Source organism: Acomys minous (assembly GCF_964271855.1).
Source record: "Acomys minous genome assembly, chromosome: 12".
Classification (NCBI taxonomy): Eukaryota; Metazoa; Chordata; class Mammalia; order Rodentia; family Muridae; genus Acomys; species Acomys minous.
In genome coordinates, this window is record NC_140493.1 from 16796866 (window position 1) to 16822856 (window position 25991).

The following is a 25991-nucleotide window of genomic DNA, read 5'->3' on the forward strand; positions in this document are numbered from 1 at the left end:
AGGCTCCTCCTTGGCACCTGTCTGGGCCTCCTGGATATGGAGACTGTAGTTCTTAAAATCCTATGGGAATTACACAATTTCTTACTTGCTGCCCCATCAAGCTAAATTTAAAGGAGAAGCCCATCTCCCCAGGGCTTCCTCAACCCAAACCTGGCTCTTCAGAGCTTCTCAGGGGTGCCCATAGAAGAAAGGAGTCAAAGGAATGAACGAATTGTTTTAATGCCCAGAACCTGTCCAGGCCTGAGCAGACTGCACAGACCCTGAGCAGACTGAGCGAGAATCATGGGTTTGGAGAGCTCCATGTTCCCTCTGGGAGACCTGCCCCTCAGTCCCTACATAAGCGGGAACTGAAGGAGCCTGAGGACCATCTCTGCACTTGCACCTCCCCTTCCGGAGGACAACAACAAGACTGTACTAGCACTTCGAGGAGGGACGCCGCTGTCACAGAAGCAGGAGATGGGCTGAAGTCAATGGCAGCTCTGTCAGTCATCTGAATATTTGTCACAAGAGCATCCCCAAGCCGGGGTCTCAGACCCACACATAGAGCAGAATCAGAGTTGGACAAGGAAGCCACACCCCTCAAGCTTCCCTCCCAGGAGCAGACTAAAGAGAAGCTCCAGCTGGCTCCAATAAATCCCCCAGAGAGGAAGAAGCCAGCCCCCCGCCCCCCATCATTGGGGAAGGTGACAGAGGCAGCAGTTTGGAGCTGAGAAACAAAGCCAGTGAGGCAGAGGCCCCTGTCCCCAAAATGGAAAAGCCTCTGCTCGATGGGACCCAGGGAAGCTCACTGGAATCCTCCCCAGGGACATGGGACAGCAGGACCCTTGGAGAATATAAGGAAAAGCAAATGAAAAGGTTTCACTGGTGCAGGGTGTTGGGGGGGGGCACTTCTAAGCCTGCCTGCCAGCCACAGAGCAAGACAATACAGTCTACAAGGCATCTGCAAGTAACAGCACTGCTTTGTTTCTAGAAGACCAAGAAAATGCCTGTGGGCTCTGAAAGGAATCCCCAATATCACTCAAAATCAAAGTGTCCCCTATTCTCCTAAATTACTGATTTGCAGAATTCTGCTCAGGACTTAACCTTATCCTCTGACAAGGATGCCCAGCTGTTTCCTAACCATAACCCAACCAGACAATAACCGAAAGCCAGGAGGTCAGTGTTGAGCTGTAGGCCAAAGAACTGGCATTGGTCACTGCATAAGATGGACAGAGGCTGCCTTGCGCATGAGCCTCTCAGTCAGGGGTGAGTTGGGTTTCAGTGCATCACGCTCCATCAGAAGACTCCTGTGGAAACACACAAAATTTATTACAGAACCCTCTAGAAGGATGTGGGAATTTGACTGGCAGGATACAGCCAGTGTACAGTATTTTGAGTCTACATTAGAGTTAAGCAGCAGAGATGAGGACTCCAGTGTAGGCTCTCACTGTGGCTTCGTCTGTCTTAAGGGAAGCCATGGCTCAAGACCTCACAGCCCATGCTCCTGTCACAGTCTATGCTGAGGATGAGAGGGAAAAGAGACACAGGAAGCCACATGTCAGACTCCCCCAGAAGAAGCAAGGGAAAGAACAGGTCTAGGAAAGCCTTAGTTTAAAAGAAGCAAGAACAGGATCCCTCTGAGCAGAGCCCTGCTGTGGCTGGATGCTGCTGCTGCTGCTGCTGCTGCCTTGGTCCTCAGCATGACTTAGGGAGAGGACCCTTACAGTGGCATTAGTGTCCCTGTGAGAAACAGAGGAGAATCTGCTTTCTGAGTCTCAGGGGAAGCAACATGCAGCAATAGCTCTGAGCCAGGGACAGGAGTGCACCAGAAACATCCCTGCTGGACCCTGATCCAGGACAGTTCAGCTTCTAGAATGACAAGACCAGTGTGTGTGGTGTCTGAACCACCATGTCTGTGTTGCTTTGGTTACAGCTCTAGGAGCTTAGGATAGACACAGATTAACAATGGTGGGTCTGTGGGGGGTGGGTGATGGTTTGTTTGTTTGTTTGTTTGTTTAAATATTTATTTATTATGTATACAGTGCTCTGCCTGCATGAACACCTGCAGGCCAGAAGAGGACATCAGATCACATTGTAGATGGTTGTGAGCCACCATGTGGTTGCTGGGAATTGAACTCAGGACCTCTAGAAGAACAGTTGGTGCTTTTAACAGCTGAGCCATCTCTCCAGCCCAGGGGATGAGTGATGTTAAGGGGCTGGGGCTTGGTATACAGGGAAGGAACAACACTACAGCCAGGGTAGTAGGGTATCAGCCTCCTTTCTGTTGCTAAAACTACTTATGTGAGGCTGTGTACTTTGTCAAATTAAAGGTTTTTGTTTGGTTGGTTGGTTTTGTTTTTAAAGTTAGATGTCGCAGCCTGGAAGCCCTAGATGAAAGCCCTATGTGGCTTCAAAGGAGGCTGCTTGGCTGGGTGAACAAGGAAGAGAGGCAGAAAGGCAATAACTAAATGCAGAAGATGCTAAAGCATCTTCTGAGCATGGGTCCCTATGGCCCCCTTCCAGGAGGAGTAGCAGGAAGAGAGAGGATAATGAGTGTGGCTGCAGGAATTTATTTACTGCATGGCCCAGACAACCCCAGACTCTAGGTTTCCGCTTTCTCTCCTAACCAGGCCTACTGGCTAAGTGCATTTGGCATTTAGTCTCTTCTCCACACTCTATGGGATACTCCCATCATCCTCACCAGCTCCACCATCATCCTTTCCTCCTGACCACAACCATGTGACTGTTCAGATGTCCATGTGACCAACTGGTTTTTTTCAGAGGTTCCACAAGGACAAGGCCCATACCCTCCCACTGTGCACTGTGTCCACAGTTAGCACAGGTCGGTAAGAGCCTGTAAGCTGAAGCCTAATGAGCAGACAAAAAAAGGAGACAGGGGATCGCAGGGAGAGGTACAGACATGCAAGGACCTGAGAACAGGTGTACTGGCTGTCTGTATAGTTCAGCACACCTACAATAAAGTCACTGTGGAAGGCAGGAGGCTGGGTAAAAGGCTGGCTGGGTAGTGGTGGCCATCTTGGTCTACAGAGCAAGTTCCAGGACAGCCAGGGCTGCATAGAGAAACCCTGTCTTGACACCATCTCCAACAAAAAAAGGGTGTTGGTAGTACCATCTGTCCCCCTTTGTCAAGTTGAGCCTGCTAATGAAAGAGAAATGAATCCCCAGTTTGCTTCCTGTTCCAAACCCCAAAAGCAGAAGCACATATGTCAAGCCAGGTACATGCACAGGGAGACGATGTGCAGGGGACCCTGCCATGCCTGGCTGTAGGAAAGGCAAAGTACTTACCGGGCCACATTCTTATGGACGCTGGATGTACAGTTGATGGCCGCATGAACCAGCAGCTGGTTGAAGACGTCTCTCTATGATGTCAGTTAGGCAAGTTAGGCCCCCCGCAGCGTGGACCAGGGATGGGCTCCCATCCCAAAGGGAACACTGAGACAAACCCCACCCTCCACAGCACACCTTGGTGGCAGCTTCAACAAGAGTGTTCCTACCCCATGAGTAAGGACCACACAGGAGACACCTGGCTGCTGGCCTGGCACTACAGCCTCTGGGTCCCTTCACTCAGCTGGCTTACCTGGGCGTTGCTGCCTCCAATCTCCACAATTCGGTAGCGGATTGGCAAGAGAAGTTCCAAGACTTGGTCAGGGTTCCCATTCTCAGCCTCCACAAGGGCCTGGCACAGGGGCAGCCCCACATCTTGTGCCAACTTGTGCTGGCAGTTCTCCCCAGGGGACCTGTCACCAAGACCAAAGCTCAGTATCCACCTCCACACAGTCTTCCTGGGCGGAGAGACCCAAAGTTAGGGCCTCTCACAGCTGCCTGATGCCACTCAGCAAGGAAGAGGAGACACAGACCTCTGTTCAATGTAGGGAGAGGCACAGGCTCCTGTCCTCAGCCTCAGTTTGTTCATCTGGAAAGTGGTATAACAGCCCAGAGAGGTCAGGACTGCAGACAAGGCAGGTAAAACTGGGCACCCACAGCCATGGCCACCTAAGAATGTGTCTGCAAGAAACTGTGCTCTCAGGCTGCCCTTGTCAGCCCAGAGGGCACCATTTCCAGCAGATAAAGAATCTGAGGCTCTGAGCAAAGAGGTAGCTGAGTGTCCTGAGGACACCCACAAGACCCCTGGGGGTCAGACAGCTATGGCGAAGCATGCCCACCTGGGAATACCCACCTAGAAGCATGGATCTCCTCAAAGCTACGCTCACCAGCAGGGCCTCACCCTACCAGGCCTTGGCGCAGCCCCTGCAGGCATTCACCCTGTCAGCTGGGCCCAAACCTCATGGTCTCAGGGCCTCACATACTTGCTGGCCTCCTGCAGAGTGGTCATCAGCTCCTGTGTGGTCTGGAGGTCCCGTGCACCCAGGGAGGCCATCAGGAAGTGAGCGTCATTAAACAGAAGGACGTGGTCTCGAGTATGCTTCTTGGTCACAGGTAGAACAGCCTGCCACCGCTGGCCAAGGGACACCCCTGGGGACAAAGAAAAGCAGTGTGTCTTACACTTTGTTCTTCTGAACCCACATGGATCAGAAGGCCATCCAATCTTGTCCCTGTCAGAGGAGGGAGTTGGGGGTGGGGTGGGGGCGGAGGATGGATGAGGAGAGGCCAGTGAGCAGGGCCACCAAAGGTAAACACAGGTTTGGAAAACTGTGACATGTTGTCAAACTATACCTAGCACCTTGATAAACCTCCAAAGTGTTTTAAGGTTCCTTATGGTAATCACAATCCCAGAACTGTGGAGAAGTGGCTCAGTGGTTAAGAGCACTGGCTGCATTTCCAGAGGTCTTGAGTTCAGTTACCCGCAACCAAACTATGGCACCTAACCATATAAAGAGGTCTAGTGCCCTGTCAGGGCATGCAGGTGTATATGTAGACAGAGCACTCATACATTAAGGAATATATATATATATATATATATATATATATATAAATAATCACAACATTGAAGGAATGAAAAGACTTTCCCAGCCTGCCAGCCATTTGGTACCCCATCTCCTCATTCACACTGGGATGCCAAGCATTCCTCAGCATCCCTCTGTGGAGCATCATCTGGACCTCTAGCCTAGGCAGGAAGACAGCCCCTTAAGAGCAACTATAAAGCCTTGGGTGATAGGCTGAGAAGCCTCTGCAATGTCAAAGTTGGGAAATTCTCACTAAGAGGCACCAGGCAGTAGCCAAGCGCCACCTGTGCCCTGAAAGTTCTGCCAGTCAGCATATGGGAATGGCAAGATTCAGTGCCAAAGGGCCACCATACCAAGGTGCTGTGGAGAATAGAATAAAGGACATCAGAGGCTAGGACAGTGGCCTTGGACTGGCAAGGAAACAGCTGCATATGCTGCCATGCAAAGATGCAAACAGCCTCATTCATCCCAAGGCTTCACCCTCATGATCAGCATTCACCCATTCTCTCCTTGTGCAGGGAGAAGGAAGAGACACAGGTACCTTCCATCTGAAGACGGTAGAGCATGGAGCAGCTGTCCACCACATCCAGCATGGTACCACTAGCCTGCAGGCTCGGAAGGATCTGGAAGACAAGGGCCATGGGAGGCCAGGCTCAGGGGCCCAAAAAATGACAGGGCCATGGGAACAGCCAGAGTTGCTATATCAGCCACCAGTGTGGCCTGCATAGAGAAAGCCCTCAGCAAACAAAAGATATGAGCGTCATCCCCAGCACCTGAGACATCAGGACCATCTCCCTCATCACTTCTCAGCCACAACACTCAGTAAGGGATCATGCAGCTGTGAGTGACAGAATGCATGCGCGTGTGCGCGCACGCGCGCGCACACACACACACACACACACACACACACACACACACACACGCCCATTCAACTGTGTGCCAGGTTAGCCCTGGCCCTGTCAACTGCCACTCTCTCACCCTGTGCCTAACGTTGGTCTGGCATGAGACTCAGGTCTTGCCTAGTGTAGATTCAACTTTGCTCACTAGGAGACCTGCACACAGTGCAAATCACCTCATCTTCTTTCTAAGGAGCTGATCATGACAGAAGGACTCCTCAAAAGGACCCTTATATGGAAGCTGCTTCTCTGGAGTGAGCATCCTGTGCCAAGATTTCATTACTAAGACCTCAATGGGGAGCTTTTCCTTTCAAAGAACGCCCAGAGGGAAGAAGGCAAGGTTCTGGAGTTGGCCAGTGAGATGGGGTCTAGCAAACTCTATATGCTAAGGCTGCAATGCCACACAATTTATCCTCATCATTATTTTGCCTGTATGAGTGCTTTGCCTGCATGTATGTCTATGTGCCATATGTGTGCCTTGTGCCCACAGAGGACAGAGTGGTCATCTGGTCTCCTGGAACTGGAGTTACAGAGAGTTTTAAGATACCATGTGGGTGCTGGGGATTGGATCTTGGTCCTCTGGAACAACAGTCAGTGTTCTTAAACGCTGGCTCATCTCTCTAGCCCCACAATGTAGGCTCAATTTTCTTAACAATAATTTTTTATTATGAACTTCTTATCCGAGAGTACCTCACTTATAACCCGACTAATCTAAACAATAGGAAAAGAAGATTAAAGAATACAATAATGAAATCATAAGATCAGTTCTGAGGAATGATTCTCCCAGCATAATCAGCAGGATTTCTTCTACTAGAACCTAGAGCAAGCAGAACCCGGAACCTCAGCCAGAGCCCGGAGCCCCAAAGCCTTCCGTCGAGTGGTTCTCTCTAGGAGTGTCGAAGTGGAGCAATGAACAGCCAAAATTATCCCAAATCTCCAAAGGCCCCGCCTCTTGTTTTTGGCTCAAATTTTTTTTGTTTGTTTTGTTTTTCGAGACAGGGTTTCTCTGTGTAGCCTTGGCTGTCCTGGACTCACTTTGTAGACCAGGCTGGCCTTGAACTCACAGCAATCTGCCTGCCTCTGCCTCCCAAGTGCTGGGATTCAAGGCATGTGCCACCACGCCTGGCTAAAATAAATAAATCTTTAAAAAAATTAAACCATGCACACACATACTCACACAACTGGCCATATGGCTCAGTAAAGGCACTTGTGAAGCCAAGCCTGTTTTGATCCCTGGAACTCACATAGTAGATGGAAAATGAACTTCTGTTAGTTGTTTTCTGACTTTCACATACATGTCATGCCATGTATACATATATAAAATAAACAAAAGGAATTTTTTGAGACAAGGTCTCACTATGTACTCTGGTTGCCCTAGAATTCACTATGTGGTTCAGGCTGGCAATGAACTCATAGAAATCCATCTGCCTCGGCCTCCTGAGTGTCTCTCAGCACCACCAAACCTGCCTCTGACTTTTAAAGAATCATTTATTTTTAATGAGCATTGGTGTTCTGCCTGCATGTCTGTGTGAGGGTGCCAGATCCTCTGGAACTGGAGTTACAGGCAGTCGTGAGCTGCAATGTGGGTCCTGGGAATTGAACCTGCATCCTCTGGAAGTGCTTTTAACCATTGAGCCATTTCTCTAACACGCTGCCTCTGACTGAAAGTATAAATAAGTGAACAAAAATCGAAAACCAGCCCTTCTATGGACAGATGAATCGCCTCATGAAGAATACCCATCTATCTTGGGTGGTAGTAGAACACACCTTTAATCACAGAACTCAGGAGGCAGAGGCAGGTGGATTTCTGTGAGCTAGAGGCCAGCCTGGTCTACAGACTCAGTTCCAGGACAGCCAGGGATACTCCACAGAAAACCCTTGTCTTGAAGAAAGGACAGAAACAGTCAGAGATACCCTTAGACCTGTCATTATAGAACACCACCGGCAAACAGTCAGCAGAGGCTCCACGACACACAGAGACAGGATATGGCTCTTGACAACAGCCAGTCCCACAAAGTCTTATCCGAGAACATGGTGCATTCCACCACCATTAGCTCTGGCTAGGACAACGCCAACAAGCCAGGAGCAGGCCCAGAGGCTATGAGAGTCACAGGCAGACTGTAGCAACAAGCCATAAAGGATGAGAATGTACTTACATGGCTGTCATAGATGGTTAGCGCGGCCTCATATTCTCCCTGCAAAGGTGACATTGCTGTGAGTTACATCTGGAGAAGTAAAAAACTGATGCTTGGAAACACACTAGGAAGAGCTGACCAAGGCCACCAGTAAAAGAGATGGGCAGGGCTCAGTGGCAGCCCAGTGTGGAGGGAGGAGAAGGCAAGCTAGGAGCCTCCATGTTTCTATAGTAACAGCTGGGAGAAGCACCCCGACAAACGGAGTGATGCTAATCCCCATCATCTGTCCCCACAATCTAAGATTCTCCCTGTGTTCTCCAGAACTTGGTTCCAACCCCACTGTGGTGGTATAAATGAGAGTGTCCCCCATGGGCTCAGATGTGTGGAAAGTTGTTCCCCAATTGGTGGCATTGTTCGTGCAGGCTTAGGAGGTGTGGCCTTGCTGGAGGAAGTGTGTCACTAGGAATGGGCTTTGAGAGCTTAAGGCCTCACCCTGCTCTTGGTCCAGGCTGCTTTGTGCTTGGATGAGGTGAGCTCTCACACCCAGTTCCTGCAGCCATGTGTGCTGCTTGCTGCCATGCCTCACCATCAAGATGGAGACTCTTATGCCTTGGAACTGTAAGCTGAATGAACCTCTACAAATTGCCTTGGTCTCAGGGTTTTATCACAGCAATAGAAAAGTAACTAAGCCATGTGAGTCCTGCGACCCAAGAGTGAAAAGTGTATTTGAGGAGTGCAGTCTGCCAAGCTCTTGCAGTATGAATGCTGTATTGCTTCAGACACCATCTGTGCTTGACAAAAGCTAAAGTCATCTGAGAGGGGGAAGGAACCTCTATTAATAAACTCTAGGGCTGGAGAGATGGCTCAGAGGTTAAGAGCACTGACTGCTCTTCCAGAGGTCCTGAGTTCAATTCCCAGCAACCACACGGTGGCTCACAAGCATCTATAATGTAACCTGATGCCATCTTCTGGTCTGCAGGTGTGCATGTAGACCACTGTATAAATAATAAATAAATAAATCTTAAAAAGAAAAGAAACTCCATAAGACCAGGCAGTAGGAAAGTCTCTAGGGCATTTTCTTAATTAGTGATTGATGGGGAGGGCCCAGCCCATTGTGGGCGGAGCCATGCCAGGGCTGGTGGTCTTGGGTCTATAAGAAAGCAGGCTGAGTAAGCCATGGAGAGGAAGCTGGGAAGCAGCACTCCTCCATGGCCTCTGCATCAGTTCCTGCTTTCAGGTTCCTTCCTGCCCTGTTTGAGTTCCTGTCCTGCCTTCCTTCAGTGATGACTACAATGTGGAGATGTAGGCCAAGTAAACCCTTTCCTCCCCAGCTTGCTTTTGGCCATGGAGATACATCACAGCAATAGAAGCCCTAACTAAGACACCATTTGTACCAACACACAAAGGTGCTATAAGGAAGTCAGACAGAGCTGGGGACTAGGAACCACCTCTTCACTGGACATCTGCAGTGGGTGAGACAACCCATGGAAACAAGCAACCTACCTTTTCAATCAAGTACAGGGCCCAATGCCAATAGTTATGGCAAGCGAGCATATCAGAGTCCTGCAGAAAGAGTGAAACAATGAGCGCCTGTGGGCTTGGTCTACAGTGTGGTTGGTATATCACACAAACCCCTGGGTTCAATCCCCAACATGGAATAAGCTGGGTATGGAGGACCACACCTGTGATCCGGGCACCAGGGAGGTGGACACAGAGGTTCAGAAGTTCAAAGTTGGGCTGGGAAGATGCTCACTTGGTACAATGCCTGCTGGGTAAGCACGAAGACCTGCATGCGCCTCCCCACACCCAGCTCAGAGCTGGACATGATGGTGTAAGGCTGTTATCACATGAGGGTCCTTGAGGTTTTCTGGCCAGCCAGTCTTGCCTAATCAGTAAGCTCCAGGTGCTAGGGAAGGGCCCTGCTCACAAACACAGGTGGATGGCACCTGAGAAATAACAGGGTGGATTCCATATGCACACATTATATGTGTTCACTTTTATCCACATACAGGCACACCTATACATGTATAAACACATAGATACATGTACATGCATACACATATACACAAGCAGAGGGGTGTGTGTGTGTTCTGGGGGAACAATGTAAAGGAGGGAAGCCAGGCTAGCTAGACGCCAACTAGTGCTCCCCACCCAGGTACTCTTACCCATAAAACCGTCCAGCTTCGCAGGGTGGTGGTGGCGCACGCCTTTAATCCCAGTACTTGGGAGGTAGAGGCAGGCGGATAACTGGGAGTTCGAGGCCAGCCTGGTCTACAAAGTGAGTCCAGGACAGCCAAGGCTACACAGAGAAACCTTGTCTCGAAAAACCAACCAACCAAACAACCAAAAAACTTTCCAGCATCCGCATGGGGAGCCCCAGAAAACGTAGCTTCTCTTCTTTAGGTTCTTTGTACCCCTGAATATTACCAGACCCTGGAGTCTGGACACCTTTAGAATGGGCTGCATGTTCAGACACCTCCCTGTTAGCCATGCCTGGAGATGCTGGGAATTAACCTGCCTGTCAATCACAGTCCTTCCTTTCCCAGGGAACTGCTCAGGGGGATGCTGGTGGCGACCATGACCTGCCTCCTCTCTGAAACACTGAGCGTCTCTTCTCAGTGTCAGGCTCAGGAAAGGACTTACTGCCCTAGCTGTGGTGCCCTTGCAGCCTGCTGTGGTACAGAAGGAAGGGCAGCCGCCGGGACATCTGGACAATGGGCCAGGTCACCAGCCAGAAGCAAGTCCAGAGAAAACAGGCCCACACAGAGGAAGAAGGGTCACCATTGCCAATGGGCAAGTAGGAACAGGCAGCAGCCAGTCAGGAGCAGGCATGAGTAAAGTTAGGAATAGGGAATAAAGGACAGTGAAGCCACAGAGTGCTCATGCCACGGAGAGGGTCAGAGTGGACACTAGGAATCCAAATTGTCCTAACCACCATAGGCCAGGCTTACATCAGTTGACCATCATCCCACCCACTGCACCATGTGCTCCCTGCTGGCAGCAGCAGAAGCACATGCAACTCAGGGTCCTGAGCATGTGCAAACTAACTAAGGTCTTATTTACCCAGCACCCTTTGGACACATTCCTTTCACGGCAAAATACCTCAGGCAGACTTCAGTTGTACAATCACTTCTAAATCCCTGGTAAGTGTTGGGGTGCTGCGGGCAGCTCCATGAGGATGTTTGGCTGTCGGGGATGTCTCCAAACTGAACCTAAGCTCCCGGCGAGCCAAGCTACAGCTTTAAGTCCCAACCAGCAAGCCTTGGGGGAATTCCTGGTGTCAGACTGGGTGGCCCAGCAAAGGACCAACAACAACTCAGTTCATACCTTCCAGTGGCCTTCTGTGCGCTGCATGAACTCCATCCCGTCTTTGACCTCTGCTTTCATCTCATGTATATGAGCAATAGTGTGCACTGACCAGGCATCTGTGGGCTCAATAGATAAAGCCTATAGGAGGTAAGAGATGGGAGGACAAGGAAAACAGGGTTTAGCCTGGTGGCCTGGACCCAGCAACAGCAAGGGTGGGAACTGGGTTCTAACTCAGGATAATTGCAAACCCAACACTAGCTTCATTTTCTTGTTGCCTAGGGGGTACCAATGTGTGCCTTACCTACCACAGCAGGCTGCTGAGGAGGGTATGTGTGCCAGCCTCACAGATGAGGAAACTGAGGTTCAGCCAGGCCAGGATTTGCTTCCTGAGCACATCTGAGTCATCTGCAATATGCTACCCAGGAGCTCTGTGCCTCAGTTTCCCATGATGGCCTTTGGGGCTGCCTTCCTTTCAGGGCTATGAGAACAGTGTAGACTGTCACATCCTCTGGTGGTGAATGACAAGAGGCTGCCCCTCCCACTTACACTCAGGAGATCGTTACAAGGGTGGCTTCCTGAGGGAAAAGCAACTGGTTCTAGCAACACTTGTTAATGACAAAATCTACATGAACCCTGAGCTCTGCAGTGAGGCAGAGGGACACATGAACAGCTCTCACCTCCTTGTCCATCTGTTCACCAGGTCACTTCATGTTTACTGACACCTACTGGGTGCTGGGCATGAAGCAGTAAAGTGGGGCTCACTACAACCCCATCATTGCCCCACACCAAATCATGGGTCCCTATACCTGCTATCTAATTGTGAGTGCCTCAGCACTAGCCTGGCACCTGCTGTAAGGGTTTGGCAACATGCCCCAGCAGTCTCTGCCTTCCTGCTCCTGCCCCTCAGCTTTCACACTCTTGTCCACTCTATGTGGGAAGACAGGGGTCACACATCATGTCTGCATGGCCTGAGTACCAGGAGAGCATGGAATGTCACAGAGTGTATCCTAAGCATGCTGGTTACCTGCACTTCTTTTAGGAACCCCTTTAAACATGATGCTTTTGTGAGACCAGAGAATTAAAATCCATATCTCAGGGTCACAGTGACAAGTTGTAAGGCACAGCTGCAGGGAAACTTAACCACTGCTACAAGAAAGTTCCCCTAGCCTGAGCCATGTGACCACATTCCTTTCTTCCTGCCCTAGATATGAAAGCCAGATCAAAAGCCTTGCCCAGGGGGCTGGAGAGATGGCTCAGAGGTTAAGAGCACTGGCTGTTCTTCCAAAGGTCCTGAGTTCAATTCCCAGCAACCACACGGTGGCTCACAACCATCTATAATGAGATCTGGTGCTCTTTTCTGGCCTGCAGGTGTACATGCAGGCAGAGCACTGTATACATTTAAAAAAAAAAAAAGCTTTGCCCAGTCTGCTTTACTCCCTTATCAATGGCCAATTAGCACTGGGCTGGACCTTCAGAAGAAATCCAATGGGTACATTCCCCGCAGCAAAGAGGTAAACAAAGGAGATCAAAAGGAAGTTGGAGCCTAGGTGCCCTTAGCACCTGTTCTGCAGCCTGTCACCTTAGGACACTAGATCCCCTTACGCACCTTGTATCTTTACCGATAAGTATTTTCCAAGCTGGGAAGTTCCTCCCTACTTTGGGAACACTGGTAGGGAAAAGGACCTATAAAACCCCCACAAACCAGAGCAGGAGGTTGCCTCCAAGGCCTGGCTCTAGCCGTGATAAAGATCCTTCATGCTATTACATCAGTTTTACCTCGTGGAGATTTTTTGGGGGTACTCGACACCAGCACATCACTTTCACACAGGGGGGTTGAGAAATAGGACTCGTCCCTGGTCTTTCTCTCTATAGGGCTGACCAGCATATCTTCACTCATTTGGTACCCTTGCAAGGTTTCATGGAAGACTCCAACTCTGCCTGCCCTTCACACCTCTCCTGCCCTTAGGTTGATCTGCTGGGATTTCTGTCACCTCGGGAAATCATTGGAATCCAGTAGAGCCTGCTGCTGCACACTCTTGCACTGTTGAAACTCGGGGGATATTGCTATAGCCTTGTCTTCATATGGAGCAACTATCTATGGGGTCTGAAGCTAAGGTCAGTGGGGCCTATCACACCAGGAAAGCTGGAGCAAGGGGCAAGAAAGAGCAGCTGAGGGGAGGGAGGCACACTATCATGCCACATCTTGTTTCCTGTAAGACTTGAGACTGCATCCTTGGCTGTAGTAGAAGTCTTGGTTTCTTTGCAAATTCAGTTATGTTATATAAATATGTTTTTATCTTAATCCCAAGAGTGGGGTTTCTGTTTGGACTTCAGTTTTTTCCACAGATGGTAATTGCCTCCCGTTTAACAGGGTGGGCAGAGACCATAGGCAGGAGCAGGCATGGACACAGTACCAGTTCCGAACCTGGACAAAAAGCATAAGTCACTCTCCATGCATGGCAGTGGCTCCTTGCACCTTAGTGTCTCCTCTTGCAAGGACAAGAGTGGCAGAGAAGGGCTTCAAGAGCCTTGTGCTACCTTGCATCCAGACATGTCACTTTACCCTGGGTCCAGGCCTACAGGGGTGTCCCCAGAGCCCTAGGTTAGCCAGCACATCCAACCAGAAAACAACACAGGGCACAAGGCTGAGCACCTAGCAGGTTCCACACTGGCTCCCCCCCTCCCACTGAGGGTACCCTGAGTGATGAGTGAGGGCTACACAAGCTTGAGGGCAGGATAAACCCCTCCACTCAGGCAGAAAGAGCATCACATGATCAGGCCCTGACCTAGGAAACCTGTTCGAAGTCTCCACCCACCTCAAGCCTCAGGCAAGGCTAGACCTGGTGGAATGGTGAGATTCAAGGAGGAAGAACCAAGGTTTGCACGGCTCTCCTGTAGTGAGCCCAGTCCTGCCTAGCCCTCTGACTCTGGAGCCAACCAGGGCTCAGAGAAGCACTAAGCCATCACTCTGGTGACGCCTGAGAGTTGAAGGCACCTCTTCCCTGAGACTCTCTGCCTTATCTGCTCCAGGGACCTTGGGAAGATTAAATCCATGTGGAAGCTCCAAGGAGAGGAGGCAGGGTGGCTTGGTCAGCACATGAGGAGCCACACCCTGAAGGGCCTCACACCTTGAGAAGGGCCCACTCACCTCTTTGGCAAGCTTTTCTGCTCTGTCATAGAAGTTGGTTTCCATCAGTCCAAAAGAATAGATGCCTTTCACATAGCTGAACACAGAGAAAAGACTTCAGTACCCAGCAAGATGACAAGGAGAGAAGAGTCCCACAGCAGGATTGGCCAGAGTCCTCACACCCAAGGCTTGTATGTGACTGTGTTCATACATAGAGGGTTCCCAGATGGAACGGAGGTACAATGCAGTGGGCAGCAAACTGATCACTGTTGTCTACTTTGTGACAGGGCCCTGTAGAGCTGGTGTCAAGGAAAGAGGACTTGCTAATACCCTGATTCTGCTCAAGCCATCAGGGAGCTAGAAAAATCTGCATTGCTGCGAGCCACCAGCAGGAGGCAGCACTGAAAGAATGACACAAGCCCAACCCAGAGAGGCGCTGAGCTCAGCAGTTTTGACTTCCTTTCCTAAAGACAAAGTGACAACAGGCTCATTAGGAAGGTTGTCAGCCTTCCTAGTGCTGTGACCCTTTAATACAGTTCCTCATGTGCTGGTGATCTCCAACCATGAAATTATTCTCCTGCTGCTTCCTAACTGTAATTTTGCAGCTGTTATGACTTGTAATATAAATATATATGTTTTCTGGTGGTTTTAGGAAACCCCTGTAAGAGACGTTCAGTGTCCCCAAAGTGGTTGCAACTAACAGGTTGAGAACTCATGGTCAACAGGCGCCTTCCTGGGAGGCCTGGTGTTAGGGGTAGCTCCTCCCAAGCTTCTGTTACACTGTGCAGCATCCCTCACCCAGCCTGGGAGCACCCACTGACTGGCTTGACACTCCCCAGAACCAGATTCCAGGGGCCTGTTTGTCCTGCTCATCGTCCACTCTGGCCTGCATATTGGGAATGACCACATACTTGCCTTTCTCATCAGTCACCCAGGCACTGAGCCTCAAGGCTGTAGGTCACAGGTGACAGAGCGGTTCTATCCTGTGTCCCTCTGGGACTGAGTAAGGACAGATGCTGGTGTCTGTGACTTGGGTGTCACCTTTATTGTCCAGCACAGGGACGAATGACAGGGCTTATTGGAGAGCAGTGACTTACAGGTGAATTTTACAAATATTTACCAAGGGCTTACTGCAGGTCAGGTACTAGTAGTTGGTGGGTTGTTTAATCATCAGTTTGGGTGAACCATGGTACTTAGACCTCTGGTCAAACAGTTTTAAAGGTCACCACAAAGATACTCGAATCAGCTGTGATTAACTTTTAACCAGTAGACTTGGAGACAAAACAAGATCCCCAAAATCCTTGAAAGAAAAAGACACTCTGCCTTCCGGCTGCTGTTAGATACAAAGAGGAAGTTGTGTTGACTTCTGTGGGACTTTGCAGCCTGTCACCCCACCCCGCAGGTTCTGAATGTGCCTGACGCTACATAAGCTATGCTTGGGAGAGCGCTCCTTTCCCTTCTGAGCTACTTGTATATCCAGAGGGAAGTAAGTGCAGTAACCATCTTGGGAGAGAGAAGGATGTGGCCACAGAACCCTTGTCACTACACAGATGAACACGGAATAACCTGGCCCGGTGACTCACACCTGTAATCCCAACACCAAAGAGGATAAGGCATGAGATCGCCATGAATTTGAGGCCAAGTTGGGTTACAGAACCATTTCCTATGTTAAAAATAATAAAACTAATGATGGACATGAAGAATGGTAATTAAGCTTTGGAGAATATAATCTTGGGGATATTTGTTATTGCAATAAACAGAATCCTATCTGACTAATACACAATGGTACTACCTTGTTCACAGGATGCGATGAAGATCTAATGAAGAAAAAGAAGACTTGTAATTAGCAGCAGGAGTCTCATTAGCTTTAAACTGAAGCCAATAGAGTTTCTGTGCTTTTAGGGCGGAGGAGAGAAACTGAAAGATGAAAGGATGTGGCTTATTAATGGCATGTACCTGTTAAGGGGGGTGCTAGGTGTCCAAAAGGGGAAAACTCGAGCCACAGAATCCCGCATCTGCTCCTGGTAGCCCAGGTAAAAGTAGGCATCGTGGGAAAACTTCAAGGCCAACATGTCCATTGGGTGGTCCCGGAGAATCAGTTCCCAGAAATCACAGGCCTTGGGAAAGTTCCTGGAAGCCAAAAACATACTGAGTATGAAGTCCACATGCACAGGGGGTGGAAAGCCATCCTGTGTCACTATCTGCATGAGCTGCTTTGAAGCAATTGTATCTGTGGCTGGGGAGATGGCCCATAGATACAAACATGAGGATCTGAGTTCAAATCCCCAGCACCTCAGTAAGACTCGGCCATGGGCATGGTCCTGTAACCCCCAGTGCTGGGGGCAGCCATGAAAGGGGGATGGCTGAGGCTTGCTAGCCACCAGCCTAGCTGAAAGACTGTGAGCTGAAAGACCCTGTCTCAAGGAATTCAGATCAAGAGTGATAGGATGGGACACAAGACATCTTCCTTGGGCCTCTGAGCACAAGGGCACCTACATAACTCACAAACACAGACAGAGGTACACACGCTACAACACACACCTGCACACAAACATTAATACAGCAATAAACATGATATATATATAAAATATTATAGTTGTGCATTTGTATTATGCACATGCCACAAAACTAAAGTGTCCTGCCATGTGAAGTGGGGCGGAAACAGAAAAGGCAAAGGGCTATGTGTGGCACGAAAGCAGAGGGATGCTCTTGTGGGGGAGGAATTAGAGTGGGCAGGGGCTTGAGCACAGACAGTCGGGGAGGTGTGAACAAGAACAAAGTATGGTAACACCCATTGCTTTGTTACTAATAGAAATTAGTAAAAAGAAAAAAAAAGATTTCCAATTTAGAAAAAGGAATTCCATCATAGCTAGGGATGATGGAGCTTGCTTCTTAGGCAGGGCTCTGGCGTCCACCCTCAGCACTGCACAGAAAAGAATGTTATAGACATGTGTATGTACACAATTTCTATGTTAGGTTGTACCCCCCCCAAATTAAAAAACCAGTGAGAAAATTAACCTCCGATTCAGATTTAAGAAGAAACACAGCTGGGAGGGCAGCTGGAGAGAAGGCTATGCCTGCTTTTGGGGAGGCCTCAGGCTCAGTTCTGGCACCCATACTGCAGCTTAATACCATCTGTAACTCCAATTCCAGGAGATCTGGTGCCCTCTGCAGATCACCATGGGCACCAGGCACACACGTGGTACACAGAGAAACATACAAGCAAAACATTCAGACACATGATATAAAAATAAATAACTCTTTAAATGAAGAAGGAAGAGAAAAACCTGTTTGTCTGGTGTGGGCGTATGCACGCATGCGGAGGCCAGAGGTCGATATCACTTGTCCCCATCCACCAATGTCCCCCCTTAATCCTGGAATCTTTCACTGAACCTTACCAAGTGAGCCAGATGGGGGAGCCAGTGAGCTCCCGGGATCTGCCTGTCTCCTCCTTCCCAGCCTGGGGTTAGAGTACACATCACCCTGCCTGGCTTTTTGCCTGGGTGCTGGGTATCTGAACTCAGATCCTTAAAGCTGTGTGGCAAGCACCTTATCAGCTGAGCCATCTCTTCAGCCCAGAAAAGGAGGCTTCACCAATTAGCAAGGACAACTTGCCCCGACACCATGAGGTACAGGAGAACCCCACATCTATACTGAATGAGCAGAAAATGGCTTTCTTGGCTGAAGACTCTAAGATTCCTCACAATCAGTTTGCGGAATCTGTTCTAAGGGACAGCTCGCCTGCCCAAGAAGACAGACCCTGGAGGACTGTGGGAATGGAGGCAGAGATGGGCCTGGAAGGTTGAGCTGATGCACACAGCATTGGAATCCTGAACACACTGACCCTAAAGGCTTGGATGTTGAAGGCTGGGTGCTCCTGCCTGTGGTGCTGTTGGGAGAAGTAGCTTGGGCCTGGTGCTATTAATTAGGCCACTGGGAGCATGCCCTTGAAGGGAACATTAGGACCTTGGGCCCTTTTGACTTTCCAGGCTGCTGTGAGGTGAGCAGCCTCCTCTACTACCTATTAGTACCACAAAGCATTGCCTTGCCATAGCCTCACAAGCCATAGGGTTAAGATCCCATGCACTGAAGCCTCTGAAACCGTAAGGCAAAATAAACCTTTCTTCCCTATAACTGTATTGTCTCAGGTATTTTGTTACAACAACAGTAAGCTGGTGAGTACAGCCTCTAGGGCAAGAAGCAAAAGGATCAATAGTTTTCTTCTTTCTCCTCAGTGTTGTAACTAAATAATTACCTTGTTACTGAGCCATAATAAGCTATTTGAACCCTAAACTGGGAAATACTTCTTTATTCAGCATTCAATTTGGGGCAGAGTAATGGACTGCTGAGAAGCTCCCTCAAGCTTTGAGGCATCACCTTACACAGGCTTGGAATCCCAACCCCCATCCCTGGGAGGCCCCTCACCCCTTGGCAAACATCTCCACAGCAGACACGTGCAGTTGCTCCCGAGGTGTCAGGTTCTGGGTTCGGGAAACCTCCACCATCGTCTTCACAGCCTGGTCCAGGTCTTTGTCCAGCTTCACGGAGCTTCCCGTGCCAATGAGCACAAGGCCGTTAGAGAGGGCATGGCCCATGGCTGAGAGAAGATTGGAAAACAGCTGGTCACTCAGCCTAGCCCAGCCCCACACCCCACGAAGTGTGAGCCAGGCTGGGTACCGGCTTGCTGTCGAGGCTTCATGGGAGAGTGGGTGCTGCAACACTTCTCAAGTAACTGAGAGTACTTTTAACTGGGCTTTCATTTGAACCCCATGGTCTGAAGTACTTCCCTGTGCCCTCAGGAACCTGGCAGAAGCTGTGAACTGGTTCATAGGCTGGTATTATTGCTACAGCCAGCCCCAGGCCTCCTGGGATATTCAGGGAACTGAGTCAGCAAGTCCTTGGGCCACACTCTCATCCTATCTGCTGCTCTCACACAGGATGGTGGGGTGGGTAGTCCTTCCTGAAGGTGTGAGGGCTCAGGCCCTACCATGCTCCCCAGCCCCATCTTGAGACATATGGTGCCCCCTGGTGTGTAAAATTAAATCACTGACACTGGCCTGCAAAAAAGAACCATAGTACTGGGGTGCCTACTACTGTAAGTATCGGACCCCAGTCCACAGCCTGAGTCCACTCTGAGCACTAGCTGTCCCCATGGCTGCATCTGGCTGGCCCTGCTTTTCTCTTGAGGCTCTCCTCATTCTGTCCTCACCAGGGCAACAGCAGGGCCTTGGCTTTAGCGTGGCTACACTGCTGCAGGTGATAGGAATGTCCCTAACTCTCCAGCCTGAAAAGTCAAAAGGGCCCAGGGTCCTAATGTTCCCTTCAAGGGCATGCTCCCAGTGGTTTGTCAAGCCCCAGGATCCTTACTCCTCACATGGGCCACCCATGGGGGACTCTGCAGTGGACTGGACTGACCTCCCCGAGACGGAGACACACGGCTTTCCCAGGAACCAGGCTGTGTGCTCCATTTCCACACAGCGCTAGTGGCTCTGGAGGTGTCTCAAGTTCCTAAACCCCAGACAAAGGTTTCAGGAACCATCTCTGTGTTCTAGGATTTTGGGCTTGAGAGCCACCTAGACTGGGGTCTGTGTCTCACTCCCAGTGACCCTCAGTTTCCTAAGAAGCAGAGTTGGTGGTGGCTTATGTCAAACTGACAATAGAGGAAAGATCTAGAGCAACAGTTCTCAATCTGTGGGTCACAGCCCCCCTAGGGGTCCAGTGATCCTTTCACAGGGAGCATATGAGAGATTTACATTATGATTCGTAACAGTATCAAAAGTACATTATGAAGCAGCAACACTATAATTTTATACTTGGAAAACATCATATGTGAAACTGTACTGAAGGGTCATAGGAGTAGGAAGGTTGACAACCACTGATCTAGAGCCTTCTATAGAAATGGCATCCTCCTGGAGCTGCCTTTGTTCCAACACAAAGGTAACTGTCAATGGCCTCCTCTGTGCAAGTGTCAACTCAGCCACTGCCTCCAGTGTGCCCTCCCAGCCAAGTGACAAGTGAGTCCCTACAGTCAGGGAGGTTTACTCACCAAAGTTTGGATCCGCTGCCTTGAGCTTTGACAGGCAGCCCTCGATGCCACCAAGACTCTTGTCATTGGTCCACTTCACATACTGGGATGAGAAATGCACAATAAATCTGTCTTTGTGGCCCTTAGATCCTATCAATAAATATATCTAAACTTGGATTTTGGGGGGTCATAGGTGCTGGCAATCTAACTCAGGTCTCACATAACCTCTACTATCAAAGGAGTCTCAGACCTGAGGTTGGTTTTTTTGTTTGTTTGTTTGTTTGTTTGGGGGTTTTTTTGGTGTGTGTGTGTGTGTGTGTGTGTGTGTGTGTGTGTTTTCGAACTCACAGTGATACACCTGCCTCTGCTTCCCAAGTGCTAGGATTAAAGGAGCGCGCCACCATTGCCTGGCTCAGACCTGAGTTATTTTACTTTCTAAAACACTGAACATTTCCTGGGCCATATTAAAACAGTATAACTTAGTTGGTCTTCTAGGAAGAGATTAAACACACATTATTGGATGACACCTCCTAGGACTGGGGATGCTTGTTGCCAGGAAAGAACTGTGGAAAAGTAGGTCCATCCCAAGACATGGGGTGCAGCAGGTCCCCCTTTTCAGCAGTGCAAGGATCCCTGGAGTCACTCACACAACTGCTGTTTCCTTTCTCTCAGAAATGACCACAGTGAGCTGGGTGTGGTGGCTCCCGCCATAATCCCAGAGATGGAGTCAGAAGGCTGCTCTAAGGTCCAGGACAGTCTGGGCTACACTGTGAAACCCAAACTAACACAAAGCCCATGGCTTGTGTTTTCTACAGTTAGAGATGTGAAGGCTGGAAGATGGAAAGACCAGCTTTTGCTTTCTATCTGCATCTTCAGAGCAAAGTGCCTGCCTCTGACCTATTGGATGACCTTATGACCTTTGGACTCAAGTCACTTCACCTTCAATCCCATTCTCTGACCTGCCCCCACCCTCCCTCCAAAACAAAGGCTGCTTGGACCTTTCTTCTGAGACCCTGTCTCCTCTCCCATAAGTCCCCAAGTCCTCAAACTACAGGAAGCTTCACTGGTGTGGCTCGGGAGGGAATGGATGGAAATTCTTGGTCCAGCTAACATGAGGGGAGCCTCAGGACAGGACCCTATGCTTTTCCTGGCAGAGCCCACAGCAAACCCTCAACAGGCCACAGTGGGACACCTGTCTCCACATTTTCAGGCCCCCTCAGGGGGATCCACTGCTGTCCACACTGGAACTGGGGACCATGGGGATAGGGCTCCCAGGGCTGGCAGAGACTCTTCCCATGTTGTTGGAGTTCTGTGGCAAAGGGCAGTCTTCACTGAGAGGGGTTTACAGACCATTCACCAGTAGAAAGCTCTCCTCAGAACCTTTCACGGAGGACCACCATCTCTTGGCCGCCATACCTGGGTCAAGGTGGCATCAAACAGCTTGCAGGCCTCATTGCTTGTGGTTGAGAGTGGGAGGCCGGCATCCTTCCAGGCCTACACAACAGGGGAGGAACACAGGGATTTGACTTGGATGTGCACCCAACCCTTGGTCACCACTCTGTAAAGTACCTGAGAGGCCCAACGAGATGAGTTCAAGTGTCAGCCAGAAGGCAGACAGCAAATAGGGTGATGGGCAGAGGGGCATTACAAGGAGTGGTGGGAAGCCTGGCCCCAGGTGGAGGAGGTCAGTCTAACTTGAAGGATGTCTGACTTGTAACCCGCCTAGCAAGGGTGTGTACTCCCTGCCAACACCTAGCTGATCCTCCTCGCCCAGTACATGGGAGGAGTCGGACTAAGCCTATAGTTGGAAAGCCTTCAAATTACAATGGCTGCCCTCGGTGACCTGACTCAGTGCCCATGTCTCCCTTGAGCCTGGGACATGCCCTTTAGTCCTGGCAAGCAAAAGGCTCCACCTTCCAGGACTTAGAAATCAGGTGGCTGCTCTGATCTTCATCTTCCTGGTCTGAAAAATGGGCTCAAGGTCCCAACCTTGGCTGTTTTCAAATGAACTGCTTCCCAAAGCCAAGCCCACTGCACAAGCTCCCATTAGTGCGCCTTCCTGGGAACCACTTAGGAGTCCCCTCCACCCTTGGCTGCAGCTGCACAGCCAGCAGAGGCAGTGAGCGCTCAGGACCAGGTTCCTGTGGTTTGATCCCGACGGCTTGGCGCTGGGACCACTCCCAGGCGAGAAGGACCCAGCCCAACGGGTGCGCATACCTGACAATCTCGCAGCGACATGATTCAGATTTTGTTCTTCAGAGTTAGGGCTATCAATCAGTCCAGGCTCTGGGAAGTCCCTCAGGCCTTCCGGGGAGGCGTGGTTGTTGTTGATTACGGAAGGGGGCGGGGCGAGGGAGGAGGCTCTACCGGGATCTCTCACTGGTGGTTTGGGAAGCACGTGCGCTCAGCACAGGGCCCAGAGCAGCCCGCCCCCTGAAATCCGGAGTGGGTGTGGGAGGTGTGGGTGTGGGTGTTGGTAGAGCAGGAGGAATAGGTCACCCCTGAGGGAGGTGAGAGGACACACCTGGGCGCCCTGGCGGCATCCCCAGCTGGGGTACTCAGAACTAGCCTGGCAGCTGCAGTCCCTGTTCCTGAACCCCAGCTGAGCAGAGGTGCCCAGCTAAGGTTTGAGTTTCAGTGTTGTTCTTGCACATTCCATGGCATGGGTGCCCGCGGCCCAGCCTCTCCTGGCCTGAGCCTCCTGCACTGGGCCAGAGGTCCTCAGGAGACTGGGAGCCCTAGGTCAGTGCCTGGAGCCTCAGGTGTCTTAGTGGAGAGCTGTCCCACTGAGCTACATTCCCCCATCCTCCCATGCTCCCCTCCCCCAGTACCACACCCACACCCATACCCCGGCCTCCTGTCCCTCCCCCGCCTCTGCACAGTTTAGAATTAGGATCTCACTAAACTGCCCAGGCTGGTCTTAGATCAGCTTTGTAGCTGAAACAGGCCTTAAACTTTTTCTTTCTTCCTTCCTTTCTTTTTTTTTAATAAATGGGTTTTTTGGTTGGTTGGGTGGGTGGGTTTTGTTGTTGTTGTTGGGTTTTGTTTTGTTTTGTTTTGTTTTTTTGGTGTTTGGTTGGTTGGTTGGTTGGTTTTTCGAGACAGGGTTTCTCTGTGTATCCTTGACTGTCCTGGAGTCACTCTGTAGACCAGGCTGGCCTCGAACTCACTGCGATCCGCCTGCCTCTGGGCCTTGAACTTTCAATCCCCTTGCCTGGTGTTGTCAGTATTACCTACCTGTCCCACCAAGCCTGGCTATCATTTGTAAGTTCTAAGTAGCCATCCTCCACATGCCCAGCCTCAGGCACTCACAGCTCAGTTTTGGCTAATTCCCTCATTGACAAGCTTCACCCAACACTCTCTGCTGCCCTGCATGTATGTCTGTGGGTGTCAGATCTTGGAGTTACAGTTGTGAGCTGCCATGTGGGTGCAGGGAATCGAACTCCAGTCCTCTGGAAGAGCAGTCAGTTCTTTTAACTGCTGAGCCAGCTCTCCAGCACTCAATACTATTCTTTCTTTCTTTCTTTTTTTTTAAAGTTGTATTTATTATTTATACAACGTTCTACCTACATGTACACCTGAGCACAGAAGAGGGCACCAGAGCTCATTTTAGATGGTTGTGAGCCACCATGTGGTTGCTGGGAATTGAACTCGGGACCTTTGGAAGAACAGATGGTGCTCTTAACCTCTGAGCCATCTCTCCAGCCCTCAATACCATTCTAACAGCAAATACGACTGGAGGGAAGTCTAATGTCTTTTGGTTTGACAGTGGATTATCAGATACAGAAAGGAAACATCCACCAATAAAAAAAAAATAGATCCATTGGATTTCACGGAATTAACCTATTTTCTGAATCAAAGGACACAATCAGAAAAGGAAAGGATAAACTGTAGAATGGGAGGAAACCCTTGCAAGTCCTGTATCAGGTAAAGGCCTCCTCTCCTGAGTCTATGGAGAATTTCCTAAGGCTGGAGAGATGGCTTGATAGTTAACAGCACTTGATGCTCTTGCAGAGGACCCAGGTTCGGCTCCCAGCACCCACACCAAGCACTCAGAACTGTCTATCCCTAGCCTGGAGATCTGATGCTCTTTGGCCTCCTGTGTACCTGCATGCCTGTGGTACACATAGCTCACGCAGGCACACACACATACATGATAAACAAAACCTTTAAAAATAATTCTTACAACTCAACAGGAAAATGTCATATAGCCATGTTAGAAATAGGCAAGGGAAGACAAAAGGAAACAAAACAAGCTGAGGATTTGAATGAACATACACCCCAAGAAGACACACTGGAGAAGTAGGAAGGTTCATGGTGCTGTAACTAAGTGAAAGAAGTCAGGCACAAGAGGATACACACACACCACCACCACCACCGCCACCACTGCCACCGCCACCACCACCACCATCATCATCGTCATCATCAGATGTATATTAAATGTGCAGCATAGCAGATCCACAGAGACAGGAAGCAGAGTTCTGGAGACCGGAGTTGGGGAGGGTAAGAGACAGCTGCCCAGTGTTGATGGAGTTTTCTTTTTGAGTAACGAGATACTTGGCTGCAAACCCTTGAGTCTGTACATAATACCACGTAGCTTTCCCTCCAAAATGGGTTGCTCTGTGTGATTCTTTCTCCAGTGAAGACAGTGCCATGAGGAATGAGGGTTGGTTTTTTTGTTTTTGTTTTGTTTTTGTTTTTTTTCAAACAACAAAGCTTTATTCATCCTCAGCGACTAAAGACAAGCTCACTGGCACCTCACTTGAGAATGCTATCATCTTGAGCTTCTGCGAGTTCTCTCTCAATGTGTTTCAGCTTATCCAGGCTCTTTTTTTCCGCTGCTGCTCCTCCTCTGCCCAGGGTTTTGAGTAACTGTAGCATTTGGTGCCATAGGCCATGCCAAGGACCAGGGCAGAGTATCGGCAGAACTTGATGAACGAACAGACTTGAACCAGGTCACCATCTTGTCCGTGGTATGAGGGTTTTATACCCCACCTCCTTGATCTTGCATCTGAGTTGAATTCTCTCTTTCCTTCTCATTTTCCACACTTTGGTTTGTCAACTAAAACTTCATTTTGGAGGAGAATCTGGGGCTGGGAAGCTGGAGTGGGGTCAGAACCCAAATCATCAGCGTTCCTGCACAACCAGGAGGCCCCAGGAGGCTGTAGGAGGCGGCTCAGTGGGAAGGGTGCTTGCAACCAAGCCACATATCCTGATTTTAATGCCTAGAATTTAACTTTGGTAAGCTTTCCTCCAATCCACACTGTTTGCCTGACCCTCCCCACAAAACAAACACACACACACACACACACACACACACACACACACACACACAAGTATATGTTAAATATAAGATTTAAGGGGGCTGAAGAGATGGCTCAGCGGTTAAGAGTACTGCCCATTCTTCCAAAGTTCAAGTCCCAGCAACCATAGGTGGCTCACAACCCTCTATAATGAGATCTAGTGCCCTCTTCTGGCCTGCTGGCTCACCTGCAGGCAGAGTACTGTATAAATAAATGAATAATAAACAAACAAATAAATAAATATTTTTTAAAAACTGAAAGAAATCTAGCTTTAAGAGGACCAAAGAAGCCT

At 49.8% G+C, this 25991-nt stretch overlaps 1 protein-coding gene across 1 annotated transcript; it reads right to left on the reverse strand.

The window, feature by feature from the left end:
* Positions 1-893: 893 nt before the first annotated feature.
* Positions 894-22746, reverse strand: LOC311579612 (tetratricopeptide repeat protein 38). The gene is made up of 14 exons (XM_084750332.1): positions 22614-22746; positions 21813-21890; positions 20418-20499; positions 18797-18968; positions 16328-16501; positions 14393-14468; positions 11263-11382; positions 9439-9498; positions 7957-7995; positions 5446-5527; positions 4308-4473; positions 3578-3737; positions 3286-3359; positions 894-1286 (listed from the first exon to the last, which is right to left on the reverse strand). The coding sequence occupies exons 1-14, from the start codon at positions 22632-22634 to the stop codon at positions 1193-1195; spliced, it is 1398 nt and encodes a 465-aa protein (XP_084606458.1). The 5' UTR covers positions 22635-22746; the 3' UTR covers positions 894-1192.
* Positions 22747-25991: the final 3245 nt, after the last annotated feature.